At 35.4% G+C, this 15080-nt stretch overlaps 1 protein-coding gene across 2 annotated transcripts in view; it reads left to right on the top strand.

Annotated features, from left to right (window-relative positions):
* The window catches only part of ANO4 (anoctamin 4), a 263479-nt gene that overhangs the window by 90451 nt on the left and 157948 nt on the right, over positions 1–15080 (top strand). For both annotated transcript variants that reach the window (XM_010962817.3, XM_074375230.1), the window contains exon 3: positions 13125–13229. In XM_010962817.3, coding sequence (XP_010961119.2) covers positions 13125–13229 — 105 coding nt within the window. The remainder of the gene's footprint in view (positions 1–13124; positions 13230–15080) is intronic.

Here is a 15080-nt window from a genome sequence, read left to right as displayed (position 1 = left end):
ATAGAATTAGAAGCTTTGTGGAATCCAGAACATTTCTGTTGCTTTTCCTTTATCTGATATCTGATCTGATATCTCATATATTCCTAGAGAAATGCCATTGGTCACATAATTTGTCTTTTATTCTCTTCTAGGGTTTGTAAAATGATGTTTTGCTGATAGGTTTCATTATTTTTCCAAGACAATTTCTAACATAATTCCTTTTCTTTCCTTTTAAAAAAATAGCCCTTTCCCTCTTTATGCATGATTATTTTTCCCTTACGTAGGTGTGGTATTTAAATGTTGGGACAAGTTGATTTCTCAGGTGAGAAACTTTAGGATTTTGTTGTTTCCAATGAGCTAGAATGACTATAGTGCTGTCTGTGTACAGAGGGTATTTTTTTAATGGAAGTATAATCAGTTACAATGTATCGATTTCCTGTGTACAGCATAATGTTTGAGTCATACATATGCATACATACATTCATTTTCATATTCTTTTTCATTATAAGTTACAAGATATTGAATATAGTTCCCTGTACTATACAGGAGAAAATATATATTTTATATATAGTAGTTAATATTTGCGAATCTCGAACTCCCAATTTAACCCTTCCCACTCCCTTTCCCCCTCCAGTAACCATAAATTTGTTTACTATGTCTGTGTCTGTTTCTGTTTTGTAGATAAGTGCATTAGTGTCTTCTTTTTCCTTTCTTTTTTCTTTTTTTTTTAGATACCACATGATATCACTCATGTGGAATTTTTCTTTCTCTTTCCGGCTTACTTCACTTAGAATGATGATCTCTAGGTCCATCCATGTTGCTGCACAAGGCATTCTTTTATTATTTTTATGGCTGAGTAGTATTCCATTGTATAAATATACCACAGCTTCTTTATCCAGTTATCTGTCGATGGACATTTTGGTTATTTCGATGTCTTGGCTATTGTAAATAGTACTGCTATGAACATTGGGGTGCATGTATCTTTTCCAGAGAGTAGTAAGTGTTTGACAATAATAAAATTAAACCTACCATTAACTACTCTAACATATACCCAACTTCAAAAACTCTTAAGCTATTTTCATTCATTATTTCATTTAATTCCCATAATATCCTCATGCTGCTATCCTTATTTTATGGTTGGGGAAACTAAGGCACAGAGAAGATTTAGGTAACTTGCCCCAAAATATGCAGCCAGTATGTGAAGGGGGCAAGATTTCAACATGAGTGGTTTGAGTCTTTCACTACCTTCTTCAAACAACTTGGTGGCAATATTTCTAACAAGTTAGTGTAACAAAGCCTTGGAAAATTTAAATTAAAAGCCATGTAATAGTTCAAACCTTAACATAAGAAAACTATGCTGAAGAAGGGACCAGAAGGATTCCATTGAACACACAGATAGTCACCTTATTGGGCTATCATTTCTTCGTACATAAGTGATACTCCACTTTTTCGCTTCTTTTTTGCTCTACTCTGCATTAGACCTTTTTTTTTTTTTTTTAATTGAAGTATAGTTGATTTACAATGTTGTGCTAGTTTCCTTGTTTTTTCTTCTTCCTTTTTTCTGGTTCCAATGTTATGAAACTCATTCCTCTTTCCCTGAGTTTAAAAGATTCCTTTCTGGCCCTCATGCCAAGGCCTAGTCTCCAATTAGGGAACAGACTGAACTCGGCAAGTGCCTCTCACATTCTGTTTCACCCCTTAAACATCAGTACCAGAGGCTGAGGGGAGAGGGAGAGGACATGATCAGTTAAGGAGAGATTTGGAAAAAAGAAAGACAACCAAGAAAGACTTGTGTCTTGCCTGATTTGTCTCTAGTTCTGCCAAGGTGAGAGTCAAGATTGAACTCATTGTTTAGGGAAAAAAAATTAAGACAAAATAAATACATGGCTAATCTTTACAACAGTTAATAGCCGTGATACCTCCACCTTACATTAGATGATGTTCCGTTATCTCCAAAGGGTTTGCACACACATTTCTCCCCCATCTCCCTGAGTCCTCACAGCGCTCTGCAAGGTGGAATTACCCCTATTTCACTGTGGCTCAGGTAATGAAATTGCTTCACCAAAAGTAGAAAATCAGTCATTGTTGGACCCTAGCTAAAACCTGTCTTCAGTTTCTTTTGAGTATTCCCCACCCCCACCCCCAACGGAACCCTTTTTTTTTTCTTTTTTTCTTGAGGATGAAAATAGTTGAGTGTGAAATTTTAGTGTTTTCTTATCGCCTTCTCTGGAAACAGACGTTGTTAGAGAATTGTGCCTGAAACTTCGTTATGAAACCTGAGGAATCTTGCTGCTCTTACTTGAATAGATCTGGAGCTTGGATGCAATCACATATTTGTTTCTCTATTTGTGAAATGGATTTTTGGTGTGACTGGAAGATAAGATCTTCCACGTGGCTTTGAAAATATGTAGGAGTAAAACTACAAGAGCTACTTTGGACCTCTGTTTTATTTCTCACTGCAGAGAAGGGGAGTGTGGTGTCTTTCTAAACTAGGGTTTAGAAATAACACTAATCATCCTTCATTTGAACCTCTTCCTCTTTAGTGTTTTTTTTTTTTCCATTGTGTGATGTGAGTTTAGTAAGTAGGGGGTACTTAGGAAAACAAGCTATTTTGAGCCTTGGCAAATGTGGGCATTGGTATCTGCTCCTTGCTATCATTTGCTGAGTAACAAAATTGTGTTTTCTAAAAATACATGCCAAATTCTTCTGTTAGAAATTTGCATGAGGGACATAGGCACATATTTTGACCTATATGGCGCATTTAGAGAGAATATTCTGAAGAATCTTTTCAGAACCATTTGGACATACAAAATGAAGGAAGAAAATCTACAAAGAAAACTACTTCTGGAAAGAGTATTAGGTTTTATGGAGTTGAAATCTGGATCTTCAGCTCAAGGCTATTTCAAATAATTTTATATTTAAGAAGCCTTGAGAGATTTAAGTAGTTATTTAGCTCAAGATCATACAACTATAACTAGTAGCCTCAGCCCAAATCCTAACCTGAGTTCTTAACCATGGTGGATAGTCAGTTAATAGTAAGCTTCTATTCTGCTTACTTAATTCCCTGAGTTACAGTTTGAGAGGCTGAGGCACAAGATGGGCAGAGCCCTGGTTCTCATGAGGTTTATTGTCTTGCAAGGCTATTCTCTTTCATACATTCATCTGAAGTCCTTCTGTAGATTTATCAGGCAAGTTAAGAGAGTAAACAACATGATAGTGATGCAGAAAGTCTCATCGTTTCTATTCTGTAACCCCTCCTAATCTGAGCTTCTCTCTTCCCTTCTTCTGCAAGAGTCCCTGTTGTCATAGCAACAGACCTCAGCATCTAGGAGGTTGGAGGACCCCCGTGGAGCCCTGCCTACACTGCCGCACAAATCCTTCCTGCCATTTCGAGCTCTGCAGCTCTGATTTCCAGACCCTCCTTGGAGCTCTTAGTGCAGGCATTCTTTACAACTTAAGAGATCACTGTCTTGCCAATCCTGGGAAACATGACAGCAATTTTGTTGAAGGTTAGCCATTATTGGCTGAAGCAGTGGGATTATTATGTCTATTTTAGACCTGAGAATCATCTGTCCGCTATTAGCCAGATGTGGTTCTCCAGTCAGGCCCCAATCCAGAATTGGGACCTTGGAACTACTCAGTGTTAATCATTTGAAGAAACACCTTTAGCTTGTGCAGTGACAAGTGTGGGTAAATCAATCTGTGTATTCCTACTAATAGAAAGCTGAGCTTTCTTCTGTGAAAGAATAATCTTGCAATATCACTAGATTTATGGTTATGTAGCACTAATATAAAAGAGTGTGATTTGTCTTTTTATAATAGCACTTAAAAAGCGTCCTCTGTTGTGAAGTCTTTGTAGCTTATTGGACACTAAATAGATTTCGGCAGCACTGTAAATGAAGTTAAGAAACAGAGATGGAAATCTTTTTCAGAAACAGTGGAATAGCCCATATGTAAATCTCGGGTTTCCAATTTCGGATCCTCCAGAAGAATTGGGTTCATTTCCTTGCTTTCTTCTTAAAAGATTTATCGTGGACACTGGCTGATACAGTATAAAGAAGACAAAATGTACCCCCCTCTCTTCTTAATATCCTTCTCCATCTTAACACTGTCGTAGAAACACTGAATTCACTCACAGGGAATTGAAAACAAACTGCCAATTTCAAAATGGTGTTTATGCAGCTTATTAAGTTCAAAAATATTACATGTGGAGATTCATTTTAGATATTTATCAAGGGTTAAAATATCACTACTCTCTATTCTGTAAAAACAAACAAACAAACAAACAAAATGCTACATTTGAGGATTTGTATTGAATATACCTCTCCAGACAGGAATTACCAATTTTTATTCACAGAATATAACTAGAATGTAGACTTCAGCTCAAGCATCATTTATTATGAGAAAGTCAAGAAAATACCGTTTGTCCCTTTAAGCTAACTTTACAGAGTCCTTCATCTTTTGTGTTTCATGGGGAAGCTAAGATTTGATTTATCATACTTTCTTTTATTTCTATTTCAATATGGAGGAACTATTCCAAGTCCAAATTACAGAACTTTTAAAAACTGAATTGTTTTTATTTAGCATAGGTCCTAAACTTGGAATTTGCCCTCATTTTACAGAGAAGGAATATACTATTTAAAGTTTTTAGTGAATCATGATGATGTAACACTATGAACTAAATTATTTACATATATGCAAATTATTTTCATACAATTATCTATGTATGTAAATAATTGTCTGTAATTTTGAATGGAGCTCAGAAAATTTTGTTCTTCATTTTATAAATGAGGAAAAAGAAGTGCATTATATAATGGCTCAGGAACTCATAAAAATGGAATTTAAATCCAGATCAGTACATTGTCAAAATGTGCTTTGTATACCATTTTGGGTTAATTTGAAAATGTAGGATCATCTGAATTTGACTGAACAAAAAATTGAATTTTAAGTAATTTAAAGTCACTAAACTAAGGCAATATAATACAATAACTAATAAGAGTGATTTGATGGGTGAGTGGGGAGCAAGGGGGAGAGGCAGTAATACAAGTTATGTTGTCTTGAATCATAATAGAAACTACATACAGTTAACCCTTAACAATGAAGGGGGGGCAGTTAATGTGTGTATAATTTATAGTTGGTTCTCCCAATTCGAGGTTTGTCTGCATCTTCAGATTCAACTAACCATGGACTGTTTAATGCTGTAGTGTATACTGTTGAAAAATATTTTCATATAAGTGGACCTGTGTAGTTCAAATGTGAGTTGTTTAAGGGTCAACTGTATAAAATTGATCAAGAACAATGAGATACACACATAGAGGGATCCAAAAGAAGTAAAAACCAAAATTCTTAAAAGTAGTTGTACTGGGGTTGGAAAAGGGGTAGTAGAGTTAGCCACTGTTGAGCCTGCCTGCCTGCCTGCCTGCCTGCCTTTCTCCCTTTTCTTTTCTTTTCCTTTCTCTCTTTCTTTCCCTCCCTCCCTTCCTTCTTTCCTTCCTTCCTTCCTTTCTTTTCCTTTCTTTTCCTTTCTTTCTTTCTTTCTTCCTTCCTTTCTTTCTTTCTTTCTTTCTTTCTTTCTTTCTTTCTTTCTTTCTTTCTTTTTTTCTCTCTTTCTTTCTCTCTTTCTTTCTCTCTTTCTTTCTCTCTTTCTTTCTCTTTCTTTCTTTCATATATATATATATATATATATATATATATATATATATTTTTTTTTTTTTTTTTTTTTAATTCAAGTATAGTCCGTTGACAATGTTGTATCAATTTCTGGAGTACAGCATAATGTTTCATTCAGTTATACATACACATACATATATTTATTTTCATATTCTTTTTCATTGCAGGTCATTACAAGATAATGAATATAGTTCCCTGTGCTATACAGAAGAAACTTGTTGTATATCTTATAGACAGGAGTTTGAGATTTGCATATACTATTGATTTATCCCTTCACAGCCCCTTTTCCCCCTACTAACCATGAGTTTGTTTACTTTTACTATGTCTGTGAGTCTGTTTCTGTTTTGTAAATAAGTTCATTTGTGTCTGTTTTTTTTTTTTTTTTTTAGATTCCACATGTGAGTGATATCATGTGGTATTTTTCTTTCTCTTTCTTGCTTACTTCACTTAGAATGACCATCTTTAGATCCATCCATGTTGCTGCAAATGGCATTGTTTTATTATTTTTTATAACTTAGTAGTATTCCATTGTATAAATGTACCACAGCTTCTTTATCCAAGCATCTGTGGATGGACATTTAGGTTGTTTCCATGCTTGGCTATTATAAATAATACTGCTATGAACATTAGGGTGCATGTATCTTTTTGAATTAGAGTTCCCTCCAGATATATGCCCAGGAGTGTGATTGCTGGATCATAGGGTAGGTCTATTTTTAGTTTTTTGAGGAATCTCCATACTGTTATCCATAATGGCTGCATCAAACTGCATTACCACCAATAGTGTAGGAGAATTTTCTTTTCTCCACACCCTCTCCAGCATTTACTGTTTGTGGACCTTTTAATGATGGCCATTCTAACTGGTGTGAGGTGATAGATACCTCATTGTAGTTTTGATTTGCATTTCTCTGATAATTAGCAATATTGAGCATTTTTTCATGTGCCTATTGGCCATTTGTATGTCTTCCTTGGAGAATTGCTTGTTAGTTCATCTGCCCATTTTTGGATCGGGTTGTTTGTTTTTTGTTAAGTTGTATGAGCTGTTTATATATTCTGGAAATTAAACCTTTGTCAGTCACATCATTCTCAAATATTTTCTCCCAGTCCTAGGTTGTTGTTTTGTTTGCTTATGGTTTCCTTTGCTATGCAAAAACTTATAAGTTTAATTAGGTCCCATTTGTTTATTTTTGCTTTTATTTCCATTGCTTGGGTAGACTGCCCTAGGAGAACATTGCTGAGATTTATGTCAGAAAATGTTTTGCCTGTGTTTTCTCTTAGGAGGTTTATAGTGTCTTATGTTTAAGTCTTTAAGCCATTTTGAGTTTATTTTTGTATATGGTATGAGGGCATATTCTAACTTCATTAATTTACTTGGGGCTGTCCAGTTTTCACAACCCTGCTTGCCAAAGAGACTGTCTTTTCTCCATTGTATATTCCTTTCTCCTTTGTCAAAGATTAATTGACTGTAAGTCTGTGGGTTTATTTCTAGGCTCTGTATTCCATTGATGCATATGTCTGTTTTTGTGCCAATACCATGCTGTTTTGATAACTGTAGTTCTGTAGTATTGTCTGAAGTCTGGGAGGGTTATTCCTCCAGTTTCATTCTTTATCTTCAGTATTGCTTTGGCAATTCCAAGTCTTTTGTGATTCTGTATAAATTTTAGGATTATTCTAGTTCTGTGAAAAATGTCATAGGTAATCTGATTGGAATGCATTAAATCTGTAGATTGCTTTGGGTAGTATGGCCATTTTAACGATATTAATTCTTCCAATCCAAGAGCATGGGATATTTTTCCATTTCTTTAAGTCATCTTTAATTTCCTTAGTCAATGTTTTGTAGTTCTCCACATACATGTCTTTCACCTCAGTCTGATTTATTCCTAAGCATGTTACTTTTTTGGATGTGATTTTAAAAGGGATTGTTTCTCTCCTCTCCTCTCCTCTCCTCTCCCCTCCTCTCCTCTCCCCTCCCCTCCTCTCCCCTCCCCTCCTCTCCTCTCCTCTCCCCTCCCCTCCTCTCCTCTCCTCTCCCCTCCTCTCCTTCCTTTCCTTCCTTCCTTCCTTCCTTTCATGTTTCATTGTTAGTGTAAAGAAATGCAGCAGATTTCTGTATATTAATCTTGTATTCTGCTACCTTGCTGAGTTCTTTTATTAGCTTTTGTGTGAGGCCTTTAGGATTTTCTGTATATAGTATCATGTTATCTGCATATAGTGACAATTTTACCTCTTCTCCTCCAGTTTGGATCCCTTTTATTTCTTGTCTGATTGCTATGTTTAGTATTTCCAATACTGTGTCGAACAGAAGTGGTGGGAGTGTACATCCTTGTCTTTTTCCAAATTTTATCAAGAAGGCCTTCGGCTTTTCACCATTGAGTATTTCATGTTGACTGTGGATTTGTCATAAATTGCTTTTCAATATGTTGAGATATGTTCCCTCTGTACTCACTTTGTTAAGAATTTTTATCATAAATGGATGTTGAATTTTATCAAATGCTTTTTCTGCATCTATTGAGATGATCATGTGATTTTTGTCCTTTCTTTTGTTGATGTGGTGTGTCACATAGAATGATTTCTATATGTTGAACCATCCTTGTGTCCCTGAGGATGAATTCAGCTTGATCATAGTGTATGATCCTTTTAATGTGTCGCTGGATTCTGTTTGCTAGTATTTTGTTGAGGATTTTTGCATCTATGTTCATCAATGATATTGACTTGTAATTTCCTTTTTTGTTAATGTCTTTGTCTGGTTTTGGTGTCAAGGTGATAGTGGCTTCATAAAATGAGTTTGGGAGTATTCCATCCTCTTCAGTCATTTGGAAGAGTTGGAGAAGGATTGGTATGAAGTCTTTGTATGTTTGGTAGAATTCTTCAGTGAAGCCATTTGGTCCTGGATCTTTGTTTGCAGGGAGGTTTTTGTTTGTTTGTTTGTTTTTTGCTGCTGATTCAATTTCACTTCTAGTGATCAGTCTGTTCAAATGATCCATTTCTTCTTGATTCAGTTTTGGTGGACTGTATGTTTCTAGAAACTTGTCCATCTCCTGTAGATTGTCCAATTTGCTGACATATAGTTGTTCAGAGTATTTTCTTATTTGTGTGTGTGTGTGTTTCTGTGGTGTTGGTTGTAATTTCTCCATTTTCCTTTCTCATTGTGAGGAGGAAATCCAGATGGAGATAAATAGGGGCTCAGTGTCTACTCCATACTGTGCTAGATACTTTACCTATTTTAGTTTGTGGAAAACGTACTGTAGAAAAGATAAAGTATAGATAGCTATAAGGGCTCAGTGGGTAGAAAATTATATTTACTTGTTAGGATCAAGAAATGCTTTAAGCAGAGCACTTAGGATGGGCCTAAAAAATAGAAAGGGATTTCTGTAGACATAGATGGGATGGAAGAGGCATGGATATATTTACCAATCAAGAAACTCATTTTTGAAGTTTGGGTTTGTTTGGTTGTGGGGTTTTTTGTTTGTTTCTTGGGGTTTTTTGTTCCTTTTGCATATAAACATTTAGGTAAAATTCCCATAAGCTAGACACAAATTCAAAATGAATATTTTAAATGTTTGCTCAGCAAAGATGTTTTATTAAATGCAAGTGCTGTTATCAAGGTCACTTTTTATTGTAATTACTTTTGACTTTACTCATACTACAAATCACAATTAAGATCTGAATGTAATCACTTCTATCAGTCAAGTGTGAGAAAAGCTAAAGGCAAATTTGGAGATCACATGAATTTTGTAGCTGTTTTTTATTTTTAAAAATTGTTCAGTAGGTTCTCCACATCTTTGGGAATCTTTTTAGCTTCTCTCTATAATGTAATTTGCTTAACTTCCCTGTATAATGTAGCTAGTTTCTTTGGGATTGAACTTAGTTGCGTGTCAATTACTGAGGCCCTTCAGTCTGAAACCATGAAACCTTCACCCTGTTGCCTAATTTTTTTAGAGCTTTGAGTTTTGATTCAAGGTCAAAGACATTCGTGACTATAGGAAGAACTCTGATTTTCAACTTTTTAGAAATGACACTAACACTATAGGACTAGCAATAAACAAGTAGATACCAAAAGCCCAAAACAGACACACAAGTTTTCAAATATTGATGTGATTTAGTCTGTTTCCCTTGGACAATATGTGATAAAGGTGAAGATTATCACCTTGAAGGATTTATTTGAAAATGTCCTTGCACAGTATTCACTTACTGTTTAGGAAAGTTTACAAAAGTCCTTGTTTACAGCATCCTCTACTTTGTCATCTTAGACTTTAATGAATGACACTGCCGGAAGTTCCAGACCATTGTATTCTACTCTCTAAAAGTGTATTTTCTCTTTTTTTCTGCATGAGAGGTAGAAAAATGCCTTATATTTTAGTGATTCTAAATGTAATCTTAATGTTTATTATGAAGATAATGTTGCATCTTGCAATTTAGAGCTATTTGACTTATACATGTTAAGAATTTAATTTAGAAAATCTTTTTATTAAATTAGTTCCTTATTTGTTTAACATCTATAGTCTTTAAGTCTTGAATCCTGAGCTCTAAATATTTAATATCCTCTACTGCTACAATCTGAATTTTTAAATGACTTCAAAATTATTAAAATATTTTATGCTTGTTGTGAAAAACAGAAAATACAAGGAATAAAACAAAATATACCTATTATTTCACAGTTGAGAGAACTTCTATACCCATTGGAGTAGTTCCTTCCTGTCTCCTTTTCTAGTCATATTAAAAAAGTGTGTTTTTTAAATATTCTTGAGACATACTTCCATATTTACCTGTATCCTTGTATCCATTCTCATTACCTATGTCATTAAATATTCCTTAAAGATGGAATTTAATGACCTGAATGCCTCCTTTATGTTGCCTTTTTTGACTATAGCCTGGAAGACAGACTCTCAGATAACTCTGAGAAACTGCTCCTGAGAAGCATGGTTTTCAACACAGCTTTATGTCTTATCAGATCAAAGAACATTAAATGTGTCAGGGATATAGTCCTTCAAGGTTTAAAAAAAGCAAAAACAAAAGAAACCAGATCAGTAAGTACACAGCGAGTCAGTATGGCCTTGGCACCTGAAGGGATCCTCGTCATCGAAGGAGGATCAGCGTTAGCATCTCCGGAAGGGATGCATTTAATCTTTATTTTTAACATGGACATTCTTTACTTCTGGTCAGTGTGCCCTTTTCTTTAATTATTAAGCAGATGAACGATGTATGTTTGATAGGCCACAAACAGGCTGTTCTAGTTAGCATAAAATTCAAGTTAACACGTTTATAAGCCAGAATGACTTTCCCATACCTCAATATGTGAAAATTTCTTTTATTCTCTAACAAAAAAATTATGAAAATATGTGGAATTCTAGTTATTAAAGACTGTAGTTTAGTAGTCATAACTACTTCTACATGAATTTATGAACTCCTATGACAAACAACAAGAAAATAAGTTGGGCTTCTATTTATTGATCTGTTTAAGAAGTCATTTGCTTTTTAGTTTATGTAATTTTGTCCTGGTCTGAAGTCCTAGACTGTTTGTAAATGTTCTTATTTCTAGCAACCTGTATTCATGACTGCTTGGATATGAGTGGTATTAAAGACTAGTTAAGATCATGGATTGGCATTACATCTTTACAACTTAGTAACTTTTTTTGGACAAATTCCTCCTTGCTGCACCTCCTTTTCAGGGTTAGAGTAAAGACAAAATGAAATAATGAAGTACATAGCACAGAACCTGGCCAATGGGTGGTATCGAATATTCTTTCTTTTCTTTTTCCTGTTGATGTCATTATGAGGTCTTTGAGTCTTTGATTGTTGAACACAATAAAGGTTACTAGCCTCAGCAGAAGTCAAAAAGCATCAGAGCTTTTCCCTACCCCTTCAAGGTAGCTGGTTATGGGGCTGGGCTGGGCGAGGGGAGGAAATAGCCCATTTTAATTCTGCACCAGCAGGAACACATCTTTATTCTGTCCCATTGAGAAGCTTAGTGTCATAGATAACTTCAGACTTTTGCAATGAGGCAACTGCATGTATATATTTAAAAATTCACTACTGGTCTGCAGTGCTTGCCTATCTCTTCAGTGCATGCTGGTCCCAGATAGTTGACTTACAGATTCCTTCTCACTCTTCAATAGCTAGATGGTTTCTATTATCAATACCAGTGTTGCTTTAATAAATTATTATGGGTGATAACAGTAATGGCTTCCATTTACTGAGTGCTGTGTGACAGCTAAGAGCTTTCACGCATTATCTCATTTGGTCCTTATGGCTGCTCTGTGAGACTGTTATTATCACCCCTATTTTCTAGATGAGGAAACTGAGACCTAGAGAGGCTCCATGTCCTCTAATAAGAATTTGAATGCTGGTTTGTCTACCTCCGGCATCTGAGCTCACAGCTTTACTTGTCGCTCTACTGCCTTTGTTTCAGAAGCACCTCATAGCATCATTAGTTCGCTCCATCTGCTTTTGTTGAGGGCCTAGTCTATGCCAGGCACTGTTCTAAGAGATGGGTTATGGCAGGCAGACAGAAGTTCCTGCCCTCCTAAAGCTCACCTTCTGTTACAGTTACTTGTGTCCGTTTCCCTCCCAGAATGAGTTTTCTTGTAGGATAGAAACTGTCTTATTCTTGAGTTTTAGGGATGTAACTGAAATTTTATTCGGGGCTAAGAATGATTCCTGGGCTTACAAAAGAATTATTTCTCCAAAAACATTGGCAGCTAGAGCATGCCCCATTCTATTCATCAGGCTCTCTTTACTTTAGCACTGGCTTTTAGCCCTTTTAGGCTCATCAAATTGGAGATGTTCTTACTGAGTATTTTAAGATGTATTTAGAAATTTATTACTGTTAATGGTAAAGCTACTTTTTGATACCTTGGTTTCTTTGACTTCCTTAGATGTTCTGTAGGTGCGTGGAACAGCATAAAAACCCCTCTTTCTTTAGAACACACCAAAAATACATCAGGCAAACCTAGGACAAGAGCATTCATTGCTTCATAAAATAAATAAAAATATAAGTGATATAGCAAGGAAGTCCAGCCATTAAAAATTGATACCTCTTTTTTGTGATATCAGGAATACTAACTCCTTCCCTTAGAATAAATTATTACCACTTTAAGGAAGATGGTTTCATAAAGTGTTTGTGTATGTCACATTTTAGCCATGTGGAAGCTGAGAGTAATTTTAAATGTCCTTGGGTGGGAGCTAACATGTTCTGTTCTTCACTAGGAAATCATAAAAACTGTGAAGTGTGTGGTATTTAAATAAAGTAATTGCCTTATTTTTGCATTGGAAATACAGTTAAACCTTTTTTGGTCCCATAAGAGGCAAATGGCTGGTAATGTTCCTCATTTTTTAAAAGTCATTTGTCCAAGAGGGAGGATCATTGGCAAACCAGCTGGCTTTTCATTTTAGATTTTGACATTGCTTCTCCTTGGGACCCTAGTGCTGGGCTCTCTGATAACCAGTGCAAACTCCATGAATATCTTTCATTTCTCTAGAAGGAGGAGTGGATTTGCAAGGCTACCAGCTGGATATGCAAATACTACCTGACGGCCCAAAGAGTGATGTGGACTTTTCAGAGATTCTTAATGCAATACAAGAAAGTAAGTTTCACTCAAATTTTAAATTCACCATGAAAGGAAAAACTATTATAATACTTTGGGGGGGGGTAATAAAACTAGAAACCTTAGAGACCAAGCTTTAAAAAAAAAATGTCTTAAAAGAGATGCCGTGTAAAATCATTTTGAGACCAGAAGAGATGGTTAGTGAAATGCTGGTTAAATTTGTGAAACTGAACCACATAGGATTGGGGTCTTTGAAGAAGCCTAGTCGGGAAACTGTGGAGAACTTATAAATTCTGTGTATTTGGTGTGCTATATTATATAGTAAATTACCTGGGCATTATAACTTTTTAGATTCCTTGATTAGTCATAATCAAAGAAAAATATTTAAGAAACCAGAAAACTATTCCTTTGCTCAGATATGAGTAGTAAGAAGTAAATGTTGATGCAGTAGGTTGAAATCAGGAATTCTCCAGCACGGGTATCTGGGAGTCATCAATGCTGGGCTGTGACCGAGAAGAAAATCTCTCTCTTCTAAGCATTTTGATTAATCAAGGTTTACACTTCTTCCACTACTTTTTGTTTTACAGTTTTCACTAAGAACTTTGTAAGAATCAGTGTATTTGCTCAAGTTATAGATTTAGCACTGAGAATGGGTGACGTGTAAGTCATTAACATTTGTGCTTCGCTATCAGAGCTGTAATTCTAGATAATGATACTCTTTTAATATCAAATGTAACATTGGATTTGAAGGGTTTAGATCTGAAGAGCATTGCGTAAAGAACCACTGCAATTTTTTGCTACTTTCAGTTTTGTGACATTGCATTTATGTACGATGAAGTCTATTTCTAAATTATATATATATCTATATTTCTATATTTTCTTACGAACAATTTTAAGCATTTATGTACTAGTTATCTCCTTTTGTCATTATACTATCCTCCTGACTTTATGAAATAATATCTTCACTTTACAAGTAGGGCAGCAGAGGGTGGGAGGAGTTAAGTGCCAGTGTAATAAGATAAATAGCAGAGACCAGAGTAGAATAGAGGGGCTCCTACCCTTTCTTTCATTCCTCAATGAATGTGCCCAGTATAGGGTTTAAACACAGAGGTGAAGGATCCTAGAATTGAAGGAAATGAGGCTACTTTGGAGAGAAATATTTTTAATGAAGAATATAAGAGGCCCAATAAAAGAGAAAAAATTTCCCCAGGAGACCAAAATCAAATTAATAGACATTGGAAAGAAAATAACTTTTCATGGAAAGTTATAAAATTATGTAATTACTTCATTTGATTTAAAAGATGATAGATTATGCCGAAAGGACTTTTTAAAAAATAAATGATAAAGGTTGGCTTCTGTGCAAAGTGAACTTCATGTTTTAGGGCTGAAAGAACTCACATCAAAATGAACTAAATGTGGATGTGAGGGCGATCTGGCTGTGACATCTGTCACCCCGTTGATTGCCAGGGTTGATTCAGCTGATCTGGCTGGCTAGGCGGGTGTCCCCTTCCTCACCGCTCCTTGTGCATCCCTCCCAACTCTGTGTGCTCGGTCAAAGAGGACAATCATCCTGGACAGAGGAGGACCGTTCTTCTCGGTCAAGGGTATACAAGTAGCTGTGCTCCCTGACTAGAACCTCCAAACAAGCTCTCAGAATGAACTGAATGTTTATAAGACTACTTTTATAGTAATTTTTCTCATGAGATCTTATTAAAACACATTTTGTTTATGAAAACTGTTCTATAATTTAGCATGGTGATCTCTTTGAACAAGTAGAAGAATATGTTTGTGTGCACTTAATATTTAAATTTAAAAATAAAAAAAGGAAATACTTCATTTTAAAATGCAAATCAAGTTTTTTTAAATAGGTTTAAGAATTTTCTAATGTCT

Source organism: Camelus bactrianus, chromosome 12, assembly GCF_048773025.1.
Source record: "Camelus bactrianus isolate YW-2024 breed Bactrian camel chromosome 12, ASM4877302v1, whole genome shotgun sequence".
Classification (NCBI taxonomy): domain Eukaryota; kingdom Metazoa; phylum Chordata; class Mammalia; order Artiodactyla; family Camelidae; genus Camelus; species Camelus bactrianus.
The sequence above is the reverse complement of the archived record's forward strand: the minus strand, read 5'-3'. Positions and strand labels throughout refer to the sequence as shown.